The sequence below is a fragment of the Pithys albifrons genome, chromosome 5 (assembly GCF_047495875.1).
Source record: "Pithys albifrons albifrons isolate INPA30051 chromosome 5, PitAlb_v1, whole genome shotgun sequence".
NCBI lineage: Eukaryota > Metazoa > Chordata > Aves > Passeriformes > Thamnophilidae > Pithys > Pithys albifrons.
Genome location: NC_092462.1, coordinates 575,935 through 598,065, shown reverse-complemented (window position 1 = coordinate 598,065; position 22,131 = coordinate 575,935). Strand labels below are relative to the sequence as shown.

At 52.6% G+C, this 22,131-nt stretch overlaps 1 protein-coding gene across 3 annotated transcripts in view; it reads left to right on the top strand.

The window, feature by feature from the left end:
- Positions 1-1,233: 1,233 nt before the first annotated feature.
- Positions 1,234-22,131, top strand: part of BMP2K (BMP2 inducible kinase) — a 48,823-nt gene continuing 27,925 nt past the window's right edge. For 2 of the 3 annotated variants that reach the window (XM_071555292.1, XM_071555291.1), the window contains exons 1-7: positions 1,234-1,597; positions 17,765-17,883; positions 18,187-18,292; positions 19,234-19,376; positions 19,668-19,789; positions 20,746-20,827; positions 21,431-21,563. In XM_071555292.1, coding sequence (XP_071411393.1) covers positions 1,459-1,597; positions 17,765-17,883; positions 18,187-18,292; positions 19,234-19,376; positions 19,668-19,789; positions 20,746-20,827; positions 21,431-21,563 — 844 coding nt within the window. In that variant the 5' untranslated portion in view covers positions 1,234-1,458. Of the gene's footprint in view, positions 1,598-9,377; positions 9,473-17,764; positions 17,884-18,186; positions 18,293-19,233; positions 19,377-19,667; positions 19,790-20,745; positions 20,828-21,430; positions 21,564-22,131 lie in introns of those variants that run through there. The other variant, XM_071555293.1, reaches the window with a different exon arrangement.

Genomic DNA, 22,131 nt, shown 5'->3' with positions numbered 1-22,131 from the left:
CCCTCACAAACTGCTTCCCGAGGGCACACACCCCTGCGGGCTGGGGCGGTGTGGCACGAGGGGCAGCGGCGGGGTGTCTGTGTATCTGTGTCTGTCTGTCTGTGCGTCTGTGTCCCCGGCGGGTCATGGCCCCCTCAGTGCTGAGAGGACATGGCGGGGCGGCGGGGAGCCGATCTGAGGGCTCTGACTGTGTGTGTGTGTGTGTGTGTGTGTCCAGTGGGGAGGCGAAGGGCTATGTGGAGGGCTGTGTGTCTGTGTATCCATCTGTATGTCTGTCTGTGTGTCTGTGTTGCTGTCTGTCCCCGCCGTGCCGCTTTCCCCTCACCTTTCCCGCCTTTTTCCCCTCACCTTTCCCGCCCTTTTCCCCTCAGCCTTTCCCGCCCTTTTCCCCTCAGCCTTTCCCGCCCTTTCCCCTCAGCCTTTCCCGCCCTTTCCCCTCACCTTTCCCGCCCTTTTCCCCTCAGCCTTTCCCGCCCTTTCCCCTCAGCCTTTCCCGCCCTTTCCCCTCACCTTTCCCGCCCTTTTCCCCTCAGCCTTTCCCGCCATTTCCCCTCACCTTTCCCGCCCTTTTCCCCTCAGCCTTTCCCGCCCTTTTCCCCTCAGCCTTTCCCGCCCTTTCCCCTCAGCCTTTCCCGCCCTTTCCCCTCACCTTTCCCGCCCTTTTCCCCTCAGCCTTTCCCGCCCTTTCCCCTCAGCCTTTCCCGCCCTTTCCCCTCACCTTTCTCGCCCTTTTCCCCTCAGCCTTTCCCGCCCTTTCCCCCTCAGCCTTTCCCGCCCTTTCCCCTCAGCCTTTCCCGCCCTTTCCCCTCAGCCTTTCCCGTCCTTTCCCCTCACCTTTCCCGCCCTTTTCCCCTCAGCCTTTCCCGCCCTTTCCCCTCACCTTTCCCGCCCTTTCCCCTCAGCCTTTCCCGCCCTTTCCCCTCACCTTTCCCGCCCTTTCCCCTCACCTTTCCCGCCCTTTCCCCTCACCTTTCCCGCCCTTTTCCCCTCACCTTTCCCGCCCTTTTCCCCTCACCTTTCCCGTCCTTTTCCCCTCAGCCTTTCCCGCCCTTTCCCCTCAGCCTTTCCCGCCCTTTCCCCTCACCTTTCCCGCCCTTTCCCCTCACCTTTCCCGCCCTTTCCCCTCAGGGCCGCTCTCGCGCCTCGCTCCCGCTCCCGCTCCCGCCGCACGTGCCTGTCCGGCCGCACTTCCGGCCGCGCGGGCGGGCCCTGCCCCGCGCCTGCGCTCTGCGGGCCCCGCCGGCGGGGCGGCCGCTCCCGGCTCAGCGCGGCGTCCCCTCAGCCGTCCCCGCACGGCCCGGCCGCGCTCCGCTCGTCTCTGCTCCTCAGCCCTCCTTCTCCGGCTGCCTCTCCTCCCCCCGGCCTGGCCCCGCCGCTCGGAGCCGGCGGCCGGCATGTGAAGCGGGGCAGCGCCGGGCTCCCCTCAGGCTGTGGGCGGCTGCCGCGGGCCCGCTCGCCATGAAGAAGTTCTCCCGCATGCCCCGGTCCGAGGGCAGCGGCGGCGGCGGCGGCGGGGCGGTGAGCGGCGGCGTGGCCCTGGGCAGGGCGCTGGCCGTGGGGCGCTACCAGGTGACCCCCGAGGAGCCGCTGGCCGAAGGTGAGGCCGGGCCGGGCCGAGGGGCGCTGGGGCTGCGGGAGGGAGCGAGGGAGGCGGCACCGGCGGCTGTGCCAGGCTTTGCCCGGCTAATCCGAGGACAAACCCAACGAGAAGTACAAGGCGTGCCTTGCTGGGCGCGGGGCAGCGGCTGCTGCGGGGCACGCGTGGGGAGCTGAGCGCTGGCAGCGGGTGCTCCCTGAGGGAAACCTGCCCTGCCCTCCGAGCTGTGGGACCCCCGGCGCCCCGGGGAGGGCTGTGTGCCTTCATTGCTCCCAGGGTTGTGTGGGCTCTGCTGACCTCCGGCTTTGCGGGGCGCTGGCTGCTCTGGGGCACCACAGTTTTGCCCTCCGTGTGTGTGGGAAGCGGTGGGGGCTTCACCTCCCGCGGCTGGAACCGGTGTGGTTATAAAGTCTTATAAAGGCACGTCCCAGGTCACTTCCTCGGGGTTGGACCTGCACACTTGGTAGTTACAACACACTGCTTTGGATGTTGTGGGTAAATATAATTCACCTCTGTCACTTTTATGTCGAGCAGTTCATGTGTAAATGTACTCCTACACTTTGGTTACATACGTGCATTTAGTGAAGGTTTTAAGCGGTGGTTTTAACAAGTGCATGCAGGCGATAACACTGTTTAAGATAGACCATGTAGGGAGCACTTGTGCTTTCATTGCTGTCTTGTTGTGGAAGGGCAGATTGGGAGCTCAGCGTTCCGAACGCGGTGTTTGTAACGGGTGGTGCGGGTGCTGCCGGGGCCGGCCGGGTGCACTCCTGGTGCCGAGAGCTCCTTCCAGTCACTGCGGGCTGACACACGGCAGTTTCTCAGCAGGGCCGCAACAGAGACCTTTAAAAGGCTCCCGAACACATTCCGGAGGTAACACAAACCCCATACATGCAGTGCAAAGGAGAGGAATTGCACAGTGCTTGATTCAGTGCAGCATATTATTAAAAAAGTTTTCTCATAATTTGCTGTTTGAAGAGTCACTGTAGATCACTTTTTCTTGCTGTGAGTGGCAGAAACAAATTGATAGTCCTTAAGGGTTTGGTGGTGGAGGGAGTCCAGATTTTAGCATTTGAGCTTTCTGCAATTTATGTTGCTCACTTTTGAACCTGAACTAAAATCTTTGTACAGCCCTTATGTGGTGTCTTGAACATGGATGCCTGGGAGGAGAAGTGACCGGAGCCGGGGCAGTGAGTGCTGCCCCTTGGGGACAGTGCCCAGGGCACCCCAGCAGTGCCCGGCAGGCCTGGAGGAGGGGACAGGGCCCGGGGGTGGCTGCAGGGCTGGGGCACAGGGACGGGCAGGGGCTGGGGCTGTGACAGCCCCCCCGACCCGGAGGGGCAGCTGGGCTGTGGCAGGGCGTGTCCGAGGGCACCCGGGGCTCCCCACCGACCACAACAAGCAGCTCTTGCTCAGGAATTGCTTGCTGACAGTCAATCCCTTGCCTCGGTAACCATGAATAATAAGTAATTGTACGTTACTGCTGTTACATTGTCATGTTGCCGTCTGTAATTAACGCTGAACGCTATAAATGCCCTGCTCAGTGATCCTCCTCTGGGGAGGGCAGAGAGAAACCAACTTGTTTCCCCTATCCTGTTTGCATAAGGCATTTTTTTTCTTTCAGTTTCTGAAAGTCTGTTTAACTGAAGGCCTTACCCTTGTCAGGTAGTTCCTGTTACTCAGTGCTGATGAAATACCATTCAGGAGATTCATATATATCCAAGTTACAGCTCGTGCTGTGCAGTGCTACTGACACATTAAGTTAACGAATCTATTGAACTTAACGGGGCTGTTTCATCAGTGATGTGTGATGCTCTCATGGCAGTGCTGTGGTGCATTGTACCCTTTAGCTCGTGGGGTGAATAGCATGATGTGTCAGTCTGATTTAGCTGTGCATCCCCTGCCCTCCTCCCGGCTTTGCTCTGAGCATTCCTGGGAAGGCGGCCCTGGCTCTGCAGGGGGAGGCTCCCCTGCCTGGAGGGGTGTCAGCAGTGACGCTGCAAGGCTCAGGCTGGGACAGCAGAAGGATTGGAGCATTATACTGCAGCTGTTTTGAATAAATAGGTGTAATGTTACCTGAAGTAGTGGCATCCTTTGGAGTATAGAAGGTGTAAAGTCAAGTGCTGTGTTTGGGAGGCTGTTGGGTGGTTTCTTTTGTCCTAAACACACCTGTTTGTGGTGACCTCTTGGCCTCCATAACCCACTGGCCAGTGTGCTGTTGGATGGAGCTGTTTGTTTTTAAGGCTTATTTCTTAGAGCTGGGGAAAGTTGTTAATTTGGGTTAAGGCTTGAGGTAAAAATGAGTTCTTAACAGTTTTGAGGGAATGGCAGAGCTGTGTGGACTAAATGAGTGATAAAGGGTGAAGGCTTTCTCTGTCTTTTTGTGGAACAAGAGTATCTGCAATGCAGCTGAAGTTTGGAGAACTGAAGTGACAAATACATGAAAGTTACAGGTGGAGCAGGAGGAACTCCAGTACTGGAGAAGTTCAGAAAGTGCAGCAATGGCCAAGTATGGAGGGTGCTTTTCTAGAGGTCTCAGCTGTTAATGCAAAAGAGTTTATGCTGTGAGGAGGGAAAAGGAAAGTGAAAAGTAGCAAGTTCCCAAAACAGTTTTGGCTTAATAAGGAGGAGATACAAAGCTGTGATTCACGTGGGGATACTGCTACTGCTTGTTTGCCTTGATTAGCCTGCAGTAACTCCTTTTTGTTTAAGAACTGCAATAAAACTAATTTTTCTGTATTCTGTAAGGGTAGGCATTAGAAGATGCTAATTTGTCTTATTGTCCTGATAGCCTGGCAGGCTCAAGATGTTTAAACTGAATAACTAAATCCAGACCTTGCCAGGTTTCAAGCTGTCTTTGTACCACAGGCAGACCAGAGAGGTGATGGTAAGTGTTGTAGTTCGGTGTGTGGGTTTGTTTTTGATGAGAGCTGATAGAGCAGAGGCAGTTGCAGGTGTTAAAGAAGAGAGTGCACAGTGCAGGGAGTGCCAGCTGCCCTCCTGAGCCTGCCTGGCTTCCTCTGGGAGCCCCTTTGGGGCAGGCAGGGATGGGCCATTTTGAAATGACCTTGTACCTGGGACTGCAGAGGGGGTGGAAAGCCACTCAAGGGGTGGTTCCTTATAAGTTCATTATTTGATGTGTGTATAAAACAGAATGTCTGCTTCTTGTATTAAATATGATGGGTAAAGCATAGCTTGTGGGAAAAGGGGCCTCTCAATAGGGAGAAAAAGTGAAAAACTTGAATATTCCCTTTATAAGATTGCAAGTGGTATCCTCTTTCTTGTAGAGTTTCTCCTGGTGCACCCCTGAGTAAAGGCCTGCCCTGCTGGGCTGGTTTGGGGGAAGGTGGTTTGATGGACTCTGGGCAGTATGTGAGTAAAACAGCACCATTTTGGGGCAGCCCAGGGGTCAGTGCGGCCATTGTGGGGCAGCCCAGGGTCAGTCCCCATTGTGGGGCAGCCCAGGGGTCAGTGCTGGCCATTTTGGGGCAGCCCAGGGGTCAGTGCTGGCCATTGTGGGGCAGCCCAGGGGTCAGTGCTGGCCATTTGGGACAGCCCAGGGGTCAGTGCTGGCCATTTTGGGGCAGCCCAGGGGTCAGTGCCGGCCATTGTGGGGCAGCCCAGGGGTCAGTGCCGGCCTTTGTGGGGCAGCCCAGGGGTCAGTGCGGCCATTGTGGGGCAGCCCAGGGGTCAGTCCCCATTGTGGGGCAGCCCAGGGTCAGTGCGGCCATTGTGGGGCAGCCCAGGGGTCAGTGCTGGCCATTGTGGGGCAGCCCAGGGGTCAGTGCTGGCCATTTTGGGGCAGTCCAGGGGTCAGTGCTGGCCATTGTGGGGCAGCCCAGGGTCAGTACCCATTGTGGGGCAGCCCAGGGTCAGTCCCCATTGTGGGGCAGCCCAGGGTCAGTCCCCATTGTGGGGCAGCCCAGGGGTCAGTGCTGGCCATTGTGGGGCAGCCCAGGGGTCAGTGCCGGCCATTGTGGGGCAGCCCAGGGGTCAGTGCGGCCATTGTGGGGCAGCCCAGGGGTCAGTGCTGGCCATTTTGGGGCAGTCCAGGGGTCAGTGCTGGCCATTTTGGGGCAGCCCAGGGGTCAGTGCTGGCCATTTTGGGGCAGTCCAGGGGTCAGTGCTGGCCATTTTGGGGCAGTCCAGGGGTCAGTGCTGGCCATTTTGGGGCAGTCCAGGGGTCAGTGCTGGCCATTTTGGGGCAGTCCAGGGGTCAGTGCTGGCCATTTTGGGGCAGCCCAGGGGTCAGTGCTGGCCATTGTGGGGCAGCCCAGGGGTCAGTGCTGGCCATTTTGGGGCAGCCCAGGGGTCAGTGCCGGCCACTGTGGGGCAGCCCAGGGGTCAGTGCCGGCCACTGTGGGGCAGCCCAGGGGTCAGTGCCGGCCACTGTGGGGCAGCCCAGGGGTCAGTGCCGGCCACTGTGGGGCAGCCCAGGGGTCAGTGCCGGCCATTGTGGGGCAGCCCAGGGGTCAGTGCTGGCCATTTGGGGGCAGCCCAGGGGTCAGTCCCCACTGTGGGGCAGCCCAGGGGTCAGTGCTGGCCATTTGGGGGCAGCCCAGGGGTCAGTGCCCACTGTGGGGCAGCCCAGGGGTCAGTGCCGGCCACTGTGGGGCAGCCCAGGGGTCAGTGCCCCCCACTGTGGGCAGGTCCCGCTGTTGGGTGCCCCCATTGCAGACCACTCTAGGGGTCCCCTCAGGCCCCAGGGACAGCCGTGTCTGTCCCCCCTGTGCAGAGCTTGCCCAGCTTCCCACCTGGTTGTTCCCAGGCAGTCACTCATCCCTCCAGTCTCCTGCACAGTGCAGGAATGAGCTGCTGGTGAGCTCTGCTGTCCTACTTACACGGAGTGTGCAGTCTCTGCAAGTACTTGACAACACTGAGGATTTGGTTTGTCTCTTAAATTCACTCAGTTCCAGTCAAAGCCTAAGAAAACTGTCACCTTAACAGAGAGGAATCCAGGTCTTGTTTTGTGAGATGTTGTGCTGTGCGTTTGTAGGGGTTTGTGCTGTTTAATTTTCAGTGCAAGTCTCTTTTCCTGGAGATTTTTCTTCAATTAGTTGTCTGAGGTTGGAAGGGGAGTCATCATCATCACACCTGTGCTGAACATGGAATGGCCTGTTGTTCAGACAGGAGGTACACCAAGATTTCAGAGTCACTCCTGTAATTAAGGGAGTGTTGCTTTGGTACTTCCAAGTGTTTCCATGTGGTGTGGAGCAGATCTTTAACTGCACACTGGGACAGTTTATCTTCCTGGCAGGTGTTACCAATCCCTGTGGTGCAGGGTCCCTTCTGTTGGCACCGTGGCATGGCAGGCTCCTGTGTGGCCGATGTCTTCATTAATTTAGTGGTTATGTCCTTGCTGCTCCTTGCAGGAGCTGCTGTTTTATTTTCAGTTACAATCTAGTTCAGTTGCTCAGGTGGATTATGAGCTGGAAGGCTGTCTGGAAAGATAACTCGTGGAATTTGACTTGGGATTGGTCATGTCAATTTTTTCCGGAGTGTAACATTTCTGCATCTGTTTGCACATGACTGGAAAGGTCAGCCCTGTTGTTCTGTCTCAAACAGTTTGGCTTTGCTAGCACTGGAGTGGAAGGGGTTTGTTCAGGTTGCAGACATAAGGCACAGAAAGCAGTGTCAGTATTAAAACTTTCTGATTTTGATTTTGGCTGAAAGTATAATACACTACACAAGCATCTCCTTATTTTGGTGTGTTTTATTGGTTTAACTGACAGTTGGTTTGGTTTTTATTTTTTTATAATATCTCAGTGTTTTGCATGCCAGCATGGGAAAGAGAATTCGTTAGCTGAAAGAAGTGAAATTCCTTTTCAGACAGGTGTGAACGAGAAACCAGTAAGTGTGGGCAGAGGGCAGGTATTTCTCAGGGCTGTTGTTGGTGTAGTAGCAGAGCTGTCAGTGGTTAACTACGATGTTCCCCACGTGGAAGGGCTCGGGCAGTTGTTCTGTGTGTGGAGAGACAGAGTTCATCCCAGAAGTGGGGCTTGGTCTCCGGGGAGCAGCACAGGTACAGGTCCCCTTCTGCCCCGGTGAGCAGTGAGCAGGTTGTACTGTTTGAGTGTCTGAACTGTGTGAGCCCGGCGGTGTTTGCAGCTGTGGGAGTGTCCTGGCTGTCACTGTGCACACACGTGTGGGTGTGGCTGTCACTGTGCACACACGTGTGGGTGTGGCTGTCACTGTGCACACACGTGTGGGTGTGGCTGTTACTGTGCACACACGTGGTGTGGCTGTCTCTGTGCACACACGTGTGGGTGTGGCTGTTACTGTGCACACACGTGTGGGTGTGGCTGTTACTGTGCACACACGTGGTGTGGCTGTCTCTGTGCACACACGTGTGGGTGTGGCTGTCTCTGTGCACACACGTGGTGTGGCTGTCACTGTGCACACACGTGTGGGTGTGGCTGTCACTGTGCACACACGTGTTGTGGCTGTCACTGTGCACACACGTGTTGTGGCTGTCACTGTGCACACACGTGTGGGTGTGGCTGTCACTGTGCACACACGTGTGGGTGTGGCTGTTACTGTGCACACACGTGGTGTGGCTGTCTCTGTGCACACACGTGTGGGTGTGGCTGTCACTGTGCACACACGTGTTGTGGCTGTCACTGTGCACACACGTGTGGGTGTGGCTGTCACTGTGCACACACGTGTGGGTGTGGCTGTCACTGTGCACACACGTGTGGGTGTGGCTGTCACTGTGCACACACATGGTGTGGCTGTCACTGTGCACACACATGGTGTGGCTGTCACTGTGCACACACGTGTGGGTGTGGCTGTCACTGTGCACACACGTGGTGTGGCTGTCTCTGTGCACACACGTGTGGGTGTGGCTGTCTCTGTGCACACTCGTGTTGTGGCTGTTACTGTGCACACATGTGTCGGTGTGGCTGTCAGTGTGCACACACGTGTTGTTGTTGTGGCTGTTACTGTGCACACATGTGTCGGTGTGGCTGTCAGTGTGCACACACGTGTTGTTGGTGTGGCTGTCAGTGTGCACACACGTGTTGTGGCTGTCAATGTGCACACATGTGTTGTTGGTGTGGCTGTCTCTGTGCTCTGTGCTGGGGGTCAGTTCCTGCTGCACAGGTGTCCCTCAGGGGCAGAGGGTCAGTGCTGCCGTGCTCACTGAGGCTGTGCTGGCTGTCCCTGGCAGTGCTTTGGTTTGCAGTGTTTGTTTCCCTCGATTCTCCCGGTTCCTGAACCTGGTGCTGTGTTTCCCTTGCTGCTGGTGCTGTGTTTGCATCTCTGCGGCTGCAGCTGAGCAGCTGCCCAGTGTGTTGGGTTGTGTTTGTGGGCAGGACTGTGCTGCTGACACTGTGCGTGCTCTGTGCCTGCCAGAGTGGGGCGTGACAGTCAGTGACAGGCTGGCACTGCCCAGAGCACAGGCACGGGCACTCACCTGTTGCATCCTTGGCCTTTTCCCAAGGAAAGATCTGCAGGCATCTCTTTGGGAAGGAAGGGAAAGTTTCCTTCATCTGCCTTCGCAGGTTTTGCTTAAAAGCTGTTGATGTGGTGGCTGAACAGCTGCGTCCTGCAGTGTGGGAATATTTGCGTATTTCTGGTCCCCAGAGCTGGCGGTCTGAGGGCAGTTTGCAGTGCCAGTGGTGCCAAACAGTGGGGCACTGGTGCTGGTCTGCCCTTCTGCTGCGGCGGAGTTGGCTCGTCCTGTGTGTCCCTCCCCAGAGCAGCAATACAGGCAGTGAGCGTGAAACCCCTTTCTGAAAGGAGAGGGGCTGTGTTTCTTTTCATCACTGTCCAGCTGCTGGCAAGAACGGAACATGAATTCCCCTTCTCCTGCTTTCCTGCTTGTCTTGGGAGTGGATTTCAGTCTCTCTGAGTGTTCATCTCCTGGTTAAGAAGGTAGGAACCTTTGCCTTCCTCTCCTGATCCCCATGGTCCTTGCTCACGCCTGTCTGGGTTGGTTCCTTTAACTAGTTGGGGTCGGGTGGCTTGGGTATGAGTGTGGTCAGCTGTGAACGTGGATCTGTGACCAGAGACAGGCTGGGGAAAGCACACAGACGGGGCAGGTTAGCAAATGGAAGTTGATGCTAAGGGTCTGTTCTTAAGTGGGTAGTATTTGTTTTGGTTTAAATATCTTGGTGCTTGAGCAATGGAACCGCGGGTGTTACAGAGCACTGTCTCTGGAAGTGGCAACGGGCAGCACTGAGTGTTCTCCCTGCACGTGTAGGACAGTGTTTGCTCTCCTCGGTTCCCCTGCTGTCTGCCTGGCTCCTGTGGGGACAGCACCGAGGAATTGGTGAGAGAACAGCCCTGAGCCTTCCGTGTCCTGCTCTTCGGGGGTGTCACAGCCGGCACTGCCGGGAAGAACAGCACATCGCCTCGGGGAGGAGAGGCATTATTCCGCTGATGGAGACACAAAGGAGGCCGGAGGGACTGCCTCAGTCATACAAGTCTGTACAAGGCATGCAGAGTCTGGAGCATCCTGCTGCTGAGACGGTTCCTTCCTCAGCGCTTCTGTCACGTGCTGTGCCTTGATTGCCACACTCGACTGTGAAAGGAATCCGGATATTGAGGAGGTTTTATTCAGACTAATGTGTATGGTGGGCCGTCTTCCAAACTTGCACATTATTTTAATGGGTGCATTTGTTCCTGTGGTGCCCAGAAACTAATATGCAACTCTGGGAGTTATGTACCAGTACACAGGAATGGGCCAATTCCTGGCTTATTTTAGATCTGTTGTACTGACTCATTTTCCTTGTCTTTTAAAAATGTGTTGCTTGGACTGTGATTTTTATCTGTGCATCTTTCAGTAGCAGTTCTAGTGAGTAATTGTTGCAGCACTTTGTCTCTTTTCTTATGAAACAAAAAATAGCTTCGGAAGTCAGTGATTAATATGACATTTCGTTATGATCTTTTGCAACTGCTGTAGCTTGAGAAGCTGAATGTGTTTATATTTAGCAAACTTGTTGCTAAACAAGTTTTTTCTTGTTTTGGGTAATTTATTTGTGTGTAACTGTGAAACCAACACGGAGCAAAGAGGTGATTAAAGAATATAAGATACCAAATTACTCTCTGACAGGTGTGTAAGGACCTGGCTGAACACAACACGTGTTCGTGAGGCTAGGACAGGAAGAGTGAATGGAATTGGGGATGTCAGCATTAGGCATGGGGTGAGTTCTGGTTTGTGCTTCATGTGCAGGGAGACCAACTGTTTGGGAGAAAGCAAATGAAATAATTGTGTCCTGCAGAGCCCTGCAATAGCACCCCAGAGAACCTTCCTGTGACATCTGCCTTAAGTTGGAAGTGTTCTGGTGTTAGAACTGCCTGGTTTGTGTCTGTGTGGCCTGGTGGGTCTGTCTCTGTGTTGCAGCCAGAGGTGGCACCTGCCCAGGGTGCTGTGGCCCCAGCCCTGGGCTGAGCTGGGCACTGAGCTGGGCACTGAGCTGTGCCTTGTTGGAGTGTTCATTGGGCCAGGCAGTCCCCTGTGAGCCTGGGGATCCCTCCTCTGGGTTGCTCTGCCTTGGATTCCTGTGCTTCCATATTTACATCACAGGCAAAGTAGGGATTTTAAGGAACGTGGAAAGCAAACTGTAACTGGTTTTGATTTTGACGTTTGTAATTATATTGGAGCCAAAATCATGTTTTAGAGAAAAGTAGCTTAGCAAATGACATTTGAAATCCACCTCTAAAGTGAACAGAATTCCTTCTATTAGCCTCAGTGTTGTAGAATGGGGAACTCCTGATTTCTGCCCAGCCTGCATGCACAGATCATGTGTCGTTGCTGTGTTTTCCCAACTTCCTCTTCTGGGGTCAGAGTAACCTACAGAGGGAGCTGAGTTAGCTGAGAAAAGTCACAAGAGATGGGGGAAAACATGGTCAAGTTGAAACTGCTGTTCAGATGTTTCAGCTTTTTATTCTGGGGTTTTGGGGAGGGTTTTTGTGAACTGTGCTAGTGGATGTTGGTTGTAGGTGTCTTACCAATGCCTTGGCTAAGCTGAAAAGCTTTCTGGAGAAAAGCTGAGCAGGAAGCACATCCTGCCTAAGGCACCACTCTGGTTAATCTGCAGTAACCTGATATGTCCAGTGGGCTGAAGTTTGAGAGGCTGTTTCCTGACACAGGGACATGGAACTGGATTAACTGTTCAGGCGTAGATGGCACACTGTAACCCCTTATGTAGATGTTTAGTCAGCAGGTTTGACCTGGCAAAAATAGGATTCATGTTGGTTGAGGTTCTGGTGCATGTTAGTGTGTGTTCTTGAATCCCAGTGTTAGGAAAAGGAAGCGTTGGTGACCTGAAGCTCTGGCTCTTGGAGAGGTGCCTGGGTTGCTCCTGCAAACAGCTGTTACTCCTGACAAGTGTTCTTGGCTTCAGCAATCTGGATTGTTCTTGAACTTTATTGCAGAACTTGTTTATGCCAGCTGGGGAGATGCTGAAAATGCCAAGTTAGGGATATAATGATGAGGATTGTAATGCAATATGGATCTGAAACTCAACAGAACTTTGTAGGCCCTTTAAAAATACTGATGTGCTCATAAAGGTGAAAGCACATTTGTTTAAATGTACTGGAGTGTGCAAGGGGTGCATTTGCAGAGGAAGAAAGAATTGGAAGAAAGTCCATGGGTTGGTTGCCTTACTGTGCACCTCTGAAGCACAAATCCCCTGGAGGGCCCTGCTCTGCTGGCACAGGGGGCTGTTCCCAGGCTGGAAGGGGGTGCCCAGCTGTGCTGTGTTTGTGCCGTGAGCTGACCCCTCTGTGTGGAGCTGAGTGTGTGCTGGCCCCACCAAGGCTGGGAGCAGGCTGGAGTGGTGTCTGCAAACACCGCTACTCGAGTGGGTGTTGTGGGGAGAAAACTGATCCCTTTTGTTTGAAAACAAAGTGCAGTCCCCTTCATGGTGTTGCATTGAGTTTCTGGTTTTAATAACTCAAGTGCCAGGTGTGTGTGTGATGGCACAGCCCCAGAGCTTGAACACGTGTTGGAGTGAAGCCTCGTGCATTGGGACTTCTTGCCAAATTTGACCTGATTTTCTACCTGCAGTTTGTTGAGATAAGACCTGTCTAACACGCCAGTGATTGCTGCTGCAGTGTGATTTCTGGAGGGGAGTAGAAGCTGACATGCTGACACTCAGAGTCAGTCAGCTGAGCTGCTGGGGATCTGCTGGTCTGTTCTGTGCTGCCTCCCTTGCAGACAGGGAGGAAGGATTACTTAAACACAAGCGTCTGTTAAATACAGTTGTGGAGTTAAAGGTGTTGGGCTATTTTTATCCCAGTGAACAGCAAGAGGAGGTGATGACATAATACATCAAAGTAGTGCCGTGGTTGTGACTAATTCTCAGGCAGCTTCATTCAAACGTAGAGTGGGTTTGGTATTTCTCTAACCAGAGTATGTGGTAAAGAAAGGGTCAGTTTTACCCTAAGAAATACCATGTCTTGTCTTGGGTGCATGAGATGTGTTCCTTACAGGGCATGTCAAATGCTTGCCTTGCTTCAGAGCATGCACTGAATCAGCTGTTCAGTCAGTCTGGTTTCATTTTCCTTAAACTGGGAGTACTGCAGGGACTGCACGTGTGTCTGTTTCAGTCACTGTGTTCAGTTCAAATAGTTGGCAAATTCATTGTGAGATTGGAGGGGCTTTATGTCTGAGCAGCAGAGTAGCAGGGGCAGTCAGGCAGCAGGTGACGTGGAGGCAGTGTTGTCACTCCAGTGGTCCAGCGTGTCTGGCAGGTTGCCTGGATTCTCTGGGAGGCAGGTGGGGTGAGGAGTGTGATGGACATGGAGCTCTGTTCCTTCTGCTGTTCACTGCCACAAAGCTGGAGCATCTCAGGCTCGGCCCCTGGGCAGGTTTGGTGCACGGGTGTTACTGAACAGGGAAACCTCAGCGATCTGCAGCAGACCTTAATTCATCCTCCCCAGCTCCCTCAGTGACTCGCAGTGCCCTGGGTGCCCCGGGTGGTCTCGGGTGCCTCTGTCAGAGCCCTGGTGCCGGGAGAGCTGCAGTGTGGGAGAGGCGGCTGGGGCAGGGCAGCGGTGCTGTCAGCAGAGAGAGGGGCAGGGCAGCCCCGCCTGCTGGGGCTGTGCTGGGCTGTCATTCCCAGCTGCTGTTTGCCCAGCCTGGCCGGGAGCACACACTGATGGAGAACAGAACAGCACTGCCTGTCTGAACCAGCCCTGACAGCCAGCCTGTTCCACGGTGGGAATTTGTGTGGGCAGTGGGGACAGCAGCACTGCTGTGTCCATTGGAATGCATTGTCTGCACACTTAAAAGGAAGTGGAGAAATATTCAGCTCCCAAATGTGTCTGTAGAAGTGCATTATTTTAGGAGTAGGGAGCTATTTCTGCCTTTGGGAATGCTGGATTTGTGAGCACAGAGGCAGCTTGTGTCAGCTGCCCTCCCGGATGGAGCTGTGGCTCGGGGTGTTCCTGACTGAGGCTGGTGAAAAATCAAATGGGTGACTTCAGTGTGCTTTTAAAAGTTTGGCTCTCACAAATCAGATAAAAGTGTTTACAGCCTCAAGACTTAAGTGGTGTTCTCTACACAAAACTCAAGTATTTCTTGTTATGCTTTTAGTGTCCCACTCGTGAATGTGCCTGTGGCGCAGTGCACTGAGTGCCAAAGGCTGTGCCCTGTGGGAAGGGCTGCTGGCCGTGGGATCTGAGAGCCAGGATCGCCTGTGTTGGTCAGATACTACATGAAGATGTGATCAAAACAGCTGCGAGAAACAGGCCTTGGCACGGGTTCACCTGCAGCTCTGGCAGAACGGAGTTCACTCGGTGTTCCTGATGCAGTAGCACCTGGGTGGTTGTTCAGTCCCTGTTGAAAAAGGCTCTTTTCCGGTGCCCCACAAAGAAGGGCAAGGGGTGTGAAGAGCTGGTTTTCATGTCATTGTGCTTTGCTTGTGGAGTAGGACTTGGGGTTTTTGGAGTTTGTTCTTAGGTGTCCTGTGCTGTTGGACACTGGCTTGTTTTGTGTCTGAGCACCTCATAAAGCTGTAGCGGTGAGAGTTGGGTTTGTTTCCCAGCAAAGATCATGGACTAGGAACATTTTATGGGGCCTTACTGATTCTTTCATTATGAACTTGCAGGAGGGTTTTTATTTCTTATTGCTGGGAGCCTATTTGAAGGGCATTCTTAGTCCAGCTGGTCTGACTCTGTATTTCGGGTGGACTTGTAGCCCATCAAATGATTGACTCGAGTGCACTGGGAGTGCTTGGAAGGCTGTGCAGCTCTGGGAGGTGGGTCACCTCTGGAGCAGGGTGGCTGTGGCTGCAGGGCAGCCTGGCCTTGGGAACCTGGCTCTGGAATTAACAGGGAGGAGCTGTGGGTGCCTGGGCCAGGCAGCAGGTGATGCAGAGTCAGCAGGGCAAACACTGCTCAGGGTGGAGGCTGATTCACAACACAGATGAGCACATTGAAAATCGTGTGTGTGTGTGTAAATAATAAATATATTTATAGCATGAGATTCACTACCTGTAGGAATTAATAGCAGAGGGATGCAGTACTTAGAGGAGCAACATTTGGTGCTTCTATGTGTTAAAAAATATATATGATTTTAAAACGAAGTTATTGTCTGTATATCTAAAATAATGCATAACTTTATTCAGAATGTTGGTATTGTTCTAGACTGTCTGTACAACACAGCTCTGAGCAGCCTGAAGGATTGTAAAGGTGCTGGAAGAGTTTCCAGCCTTACTTTGTTCTGCCTGAGTAAGCAAATGGGGTCCTTGGGATTCGGACAGCTATGCTGTTTCCTGGCTGAGTTTCAGGAATGTAACGTGGTAAAGTGTAAGTGGAATGCTGAGGGCTGGGAAATTAGTCAAGGTTCACCTGAAATATGCTTAGGGAAAAACAGACAAGTGTGGCTGATGTAGAATTTCATTGAAAACAAACAAACAAAACCCAGCCCAGGAAAGAAAGGCAAAACATGTCCAGTTAGCTGGTAATAAGATTCCAAAGGTGAATAGTTAAGATTACAAAAATTATTATTCAAGGGAAAAAGGTAAGAAAGAGGTGAGAGCTTTGTCAAGAGTTTTTACCTCTGCTACGTGTCTATGCATAACAGATGCTCCAGAAAGGCTTCTAGCAAGGATTTCAGGGGAAGGTGCAGCGTGACTGTCCTGTGTAACTTGTGAGGACTTAGGTGAGTTGGATGGAAATCAGACTGAAGGAGGTGAAGCTCCTACAAGTGTTTGTGGTTTAACCCCAGCCAGCCCAGGGGGACGGGGCAGAGGGTGGGGAGGGGAACAGTGAGAACTCGTGGGCTGAGGTGAGCACAGTTCACCGGACAGGTTGGGGTCAGAGCTGTGCCACTTGGCCCTGGGAGGAAAGGGTTTTTGTAGCGGTGGTATTTGCTGGGGAAACCGTTCTTTGAAGGTCCGGGATGTGGGCAAAGGCAGGAGCAGCCCTGCGGTTCGGGCCCCAGCGCTCAGGTGTGGGCTCGTAGTGCCACCTGATGGCCAGAGCGGGGCATGGCTGAGGCTTTGGGGCCTGGCGTTGGGCTGCTGGTGCCTCCCAGTCGCGTCTGCTGGGTTATGTCTGAACTGTTGTCAGGGAAACCTGCGACCTGGCGTTTCGTCCTTGTCCTTCTGCTAGTCAGAAGTGTAAGGCTGGTTAATTATAACACTGGTTAAAAGCCCAGGAAGTGATTGGTGTTTATCACTATGACTCTTGTGCATTACCTTTGTTTTTGGTCAAGTATTGGTGGTTAAAAACAGGTATTTCTATAGTGAGGATAGTTCAGAACCTCTTCCAGTAAAGCAGAGCACGTCCCTGTGCCCTGATTCCCCAGGCTGGTACTGGGAGCTCTCCTGGATCGTTTCATCCTGAGTTCAGCATCAGAGGCTGAGCTTGAGCAAGTAAGAGTGTGTGTGCTGTGACATGTTTGGGAGGGCCCTGGGGTAAGGCTGTTGCACTAAAATGGGCAGTAATTCTGTTTTGACAGCATAGCATCTCATTTGACTAAATGAGGAATTACGTTTAGAATCAGTAAATACTTAATCTTCAAGGGAAATTCCTTAGTGGAGCTCAGCATCTCGAGTGGCAGTGACTGTGCTTGTTTGCTCAAGCACATGGGACTGCATCGAATGAGGTGCATGGTATTTGACACACACTGCCAGCAGATGCTGTCAGGAGACTTGAGCCCTGCAGTTCAGCTGCTGCCTGGTTATCACAGCAGTTAATCGCTTTCATTTGCATATCTCTGCCCTGGCCTTGTGCCTGGGCCGCCGCCCTGGCTGGCACAGGGTCAGACAGCAGTCACTCGGGGAAAGTGGGTTTACCTGAGCTCTCCTGCCGGGCGATTGCCCAGAGCTGTGCCTGTGGGCCCTGAGGCAGTGCCAGTGTGGCCTCCCTGAGGCCCTGAGCAGTGGGCAGGACCGACAGGAGACAGGTCAAAAGGGGGAGTGTTGGGTTCCCCTTCAGCTTCCCTGAGCGTTTGGAAGTACTTGCTGTGTAGGCAGTTTCACTTGGCTTGTGGGTGGAATTCCTGCCTGATTTTCCTCTAGTGGTGCAGAGGGAAACCCCTTCATGCTGGGAAGCTGGAAGGTGGGCTGGTCTAGTGGCTTGCAGTTTATGCCATGGCTGGACTAAAGCATTGCTGATGGGGCTGGTTGTGGGACGATGCTCAGTTGTACTTGGCATGTTTAGTGTGGTTTAGGCTGCTCCAGAGGTGATGGCTTGCACTGTCCAGGAGTGCAGGGAGGCTCTTGAGGGTAACCTGAAGAGTTGCTCGATGATTCTGCATCTCTCAAGATTATCTTCTTTTAATATTTGATCTTTTATGTTTAAACTGTAGGTTTAGGGTATTAATAATAACCTTTATCAAGTATTGGGGGCTTTAGAAATTTGGCAGGTCTGGAGAATACCTTCACTTGTTTCAGGTTTTTGGATGAGTCTGTAAGTACTTCAGGGTTGATACCTGTATACATAGTTGGCACTGGGCTTTATAAATTGATTTGAATGTGAAAATACTTCTCAAATATTTCCACTTAATGTTTGGAGAAAATAGTAAGTTCTTACATTTTTTGAGAATACTTGACTTGAGATAAATGGATTGCAGTAGCAAATCTGTGAGTGTTTGTTACTCCTCCCTTAGTGCCCGGCAGTGTTTCCCGCTCATTCCTTGAGGTGCAGTGGTGCTGCCTGCAGGAGCCCCAGACCGCAGTGTCCTGACTGGTGTGTCCCTGTGTGTTGCAGGTGGCTTCTCGACGGTGTTCCTGGTGCGCTCCGCCAGCGGGGCGCGCTGTGCGCTCAAACGCATGTGTGTCAACAACGTGCCCGACCTCAACGTCTGCCGCAGGGAGATCACCATCATGGTGAGCAGCCACTGCCCGCCACTGCAGCGGGGCTTGCTCTGCAGGGCCTCTGCACTCATCCTCGTGTTGGAGCCTGGTTGGTTTGCAGCGCGAGGCCCTGACTTGGTGCTGTTAGCTTCAGAAATTATGCTGGGCCAGTAACTGCTGAAGCAGCTACTATAAAGGTGTTTGATAGCACAGTCAGTTTGGCCAGTACCTCTGGTTCCCAAGCAAAAGAGCTTTCTTCCACTGCTGCAGTAGCAACTGAAGTTCTCCTCTTCTAATTTTTTGGTAATGAAGTGTAATTTGCATTGTCTTTTTCAGAAAGAGTTGTCTGGGCACAAGAACATTGTGACGTATTTGGACTGTGCTGTCAACGCCATCAGTGATAATGTCTGGGAGGTGCTGATCCTCATGGAGTACTGTCGAGGTGAGAGGCAGCTCCTGGGCTTGCAGAGAAGATGCAGGGAAGGTGTTTGTGTGGTCACCTGGGATTCTGGTTAGAAGGGTTAGAACCAGCGAGTATGAGAGGTGAATGTGGGTATCCCGTGTCTGGAGTCTGGGGTCACTTCTCTGTTGGTGTTATCACTTGGGCACTGAGGGAGGAGAGCAAAGTCACTTGGCTTTTGTAACTGAGCATGATTGGGAATGGGGAAATTAATTCTGCAGGTATGAAGTGAAATTGGTGTGTGTTCTGCTGTTCATACTAATCAACAGAATTCCATGGGAACATTGCCAAACTTGTCACTGCTCCTCTTGCTCTGCTCTTTTTGTTTTAGGGGACATTAAAGATACTTCCCTCTTACCTGACAGGTGACTTGTTATAAATGAGCATAGAATAGTGAGTGTTTGTAATGCAGGCCAAAAGAAAAGACCTCTGGTCCTGCCCTGTAATGTAACCTTGTTCCAAACAACTTGTGAGAACAGGTAGATTCCCAGATTGCTCCCCTCACACGTGCATGGAATAAACCTGCCATTGAGTTTGACTGGTGAGGTTTGTCTGACATTTGGGGTGACTGGGCAGTGGCTCATCATGTGAGACGGTGTTTGACCCAAACAGGTGATGATACTGCAACAAGTGCTGCAAGCACAAAAGGAGTACTTTGGCCATAGAAAGAAAAGCCACCCTGTGGTCTGTAACACTTTCAGGTGGGGTCTGTGTGGGTTATATTTGCAGTAAAGTGATAGTTATTACACCCTGTGCTATCTGTGCTGCAGTGAGCTATTTGGAACACCAGGTTTCTTTTGTTTAAATGCAGTGCCTGGAGAACTTCCTTGCATCTTATCTGTGCACTTTGTGCATTACGTCTTTACTTCTGTAGTTGATTCCTGGTAGGAATTCCTTGAAAGAAAAGTCTCTTGTTCCCTTAGCTGGGCAGGTTGTGAACCAGATGAACCAGCGCCTGCAGACAGGTTTCACGGAGCCAGAGGTGATGAGGATATTCTGTGACACCTGTGAAGCTGTTGCACGGTTGCACCAGTGCAAAACTCCCATTGTTCACCGGGATCTGAAGGTATGAACTGCCTGAAAGGGAACTCTGGGTTAAATCAGTCATCTGCTTGGAAAGGATTGAGGGTATAGAAGGTGTTTCCCTGAGTCTGAGTACGAGTTAGGAACTTGCTGCAAACAGAGACACTACAGAGGCTGTAAATGGAGACACTAAACCCAACTTTTTTGTTGCTAAAACTAAGTCTATCAGTTGATTTTTCTGAAAACTTCCTGTTCGTGTGTGAGAACATGGAGTAACTTGGAAATCAATGCCATTATGTTAACATAATTTTCCATGTGTTGGTTTCCTTTCAAGGTGGAGAACCTGCTGTTAAACGACAGTGGGAACTATGTTCTCTGTGACTTTGGCAGTGCCACTAACAGATACCTGCACCCTCAGAAAGATGGTGTTAATATGGTTGAAGAAGAAATTAAAAAGTAAGTTGGCTTTTAGGTGACCTGTCATAAGCAATGACTGTGCTGCTGGGAAACCCCACGTGTCGTGTAGTGTGCATGTACCATCAATGTGAGCTGGACTTAATGACTGATCTTGAATTAATTTTGGCATAAATACAGTGAAACACTGAGGATATTTAGTAACATTTATTCATGGATTGTTGTGAAAACTGAGCCTTAAAAAGAAAACTGTTGGAAAGAAGTACCCAGTTTTGAAGTTACATTGTTCAAAAATCTGTGTCTGGCTACTGGCCATTTTAGGAGTTGGGTTTTTTCCTTTGTGCTGTTTTAATGCTGCTAAGCAAATAGTTGCTAAGAGAGCATGAGCTGATGTCAGTAAGCATTGGACTGGGTTTATCCAGAGTCTCAGTTATAGAGTACAGCCCACATTCATTCTCCTAAGACTGGGCAGAGGAACACTCTTGCAGTCATGTCCTAGTGTGGGTTTGCCCTTGTGGCCAGCTGCTGCAGAGGAGCAAATACAGGCTGCTTGTTCACAAGGTAGGAAGTGGGGGAGGCTTTTTCCAGCTCTGAAGTATTTGAACTGCCACTTCAGCAGCTGTTTTGCCATGTTAGCTTTTTTGCAGTCTGCACTCTGTGTGTTTTGGTTTGGGATCAGCAGAGCTCTTGTAGGACTCTTGAATTGCACCTTCCAGACGATTGGCTGCTTGTGCACAGGGACATGGGGAAAAGGACACACTTTGGGGGAAATAACACTAACAGCAAATTTCAGCTGTTCAAATTTATTCTTAGTTTTGTGTTGCTAGTCTGGATATTCTTTGTGATGCTGCAGGTGCAGAAACTGCTGGGATTGAGACAATTCAGGCATATCATATCTGAAGGTGGTGTGTGATTGGTGTGTGTGTGTCAGACAGGAGAAGACACTCCCAGTGCTGAGGAGGTTTCCAGCCTTATCCTCTCTTATTTTGTATTCCAAGGTACACAACACTGTCGTACAGAGCTCCGGAAATGATCAATCTGTATGGAGGAAAGCCAATTACTACCAAGGCAGATATCTGGGTAAGCAAAAAATCACATAGCGTGGAACTAATTCATGAGGGGGAGTTAAAAATAGCATTGACTGACTGAAGAATTAATTCTGGGGAAATGAATACATGATGCAGCTCAAGAACACAGAGCAGAGATACCTTGGATAGCCAACTCTCCCGTAAGTAAAATGAGTGCCATGTCTGATTTGTATTTCAGAGGAGGGGGGACATGATGTAGAATTTTTTATTTTTTGCCAGCCCCAGTTGCTGCTTGATAGTCTCCAGAGATTTGTTGTGGAAACCTGTTGGCAGCATGGTCAAGAAAGGTGTTCTTGGTAGGTGCTGTGCAGTGAAGAAAATAAAATAGAGTGCAAGGGCTAGTGGGGTGTCTCTGGGTGATGTGGCACTGAGAGTGCAGCTCTTGGTGTGCCCTGGTTTTGTACTGTGTTATCTGTATGAGAGTGGATGGGAAAGCAGGTGGTGTGAGAGCTGCTGGTGTGTCAGCTTGTCACACAGGCTGCCTGACAGGGCAGGTTCTGGGCAAGGTGTGTGTGGTTTGTGTCCCATCCATGCTGCTCTCTGTGGGACAGGCCTGCTCCCAGCCCCTCACAGTGCCCCTGTTTGTCTCCCACAGGCACTGGGCTGCTTGCTGTACAAGCTGTGCTTCTTCTCCCTGCCCTTTGGAGAGAGCCAGGTGGCGATTTGTGACGGCAGCTTCACCATCCCGGACAGCTCGCGGTACTCCCACAGCGTGCACTGCCTGATCAGTGAGTGTGGCAGCACAGCCCCAGGGACACCCAGGGGCACACAGGGCACTCCTGGAGGGCAGCACAGCCCCAGGGACACCCAGGGGCACACAGGGCACTCCTGGAGGGCAGCACAGCCCCAGGGGCACACAGGACACTCCTGGAGGGCAGCACAGCCCCAGGGGCACACAGGGCGCTCCTGGAGGGCAGCACAGCCTCAGGGGCACACAGGGCACTCCTGGAGGGCAGCACAGCCCCAGGGACTCCCAGGGGCACACAGGGCACTCCTGGAGGGCAGCACAGCCCCAGGGGCACACAGGGCGCTCCTGGAGGGCAGCACAGCCTCAGGGGCACACAGGGCACTCCTGGAGGGCAGCACAGCCCCAGGGACTCCCAGGGGCACACAGGGCACTCCTGGAGGGCAGCACAGCCCCAGGGGCACACAGGGCACTCCTGGAGGGCAGCACAGCCCCAGGGACTCCCAGGGCACTCCTGGAGGGCAGCACAGCCTCAGGGGCACACAGGGCACTCCTGGAGGGCAGCACAGCCCCAGGGACACACAGGGCACTCCTGGAGGGCAGCACAGCCC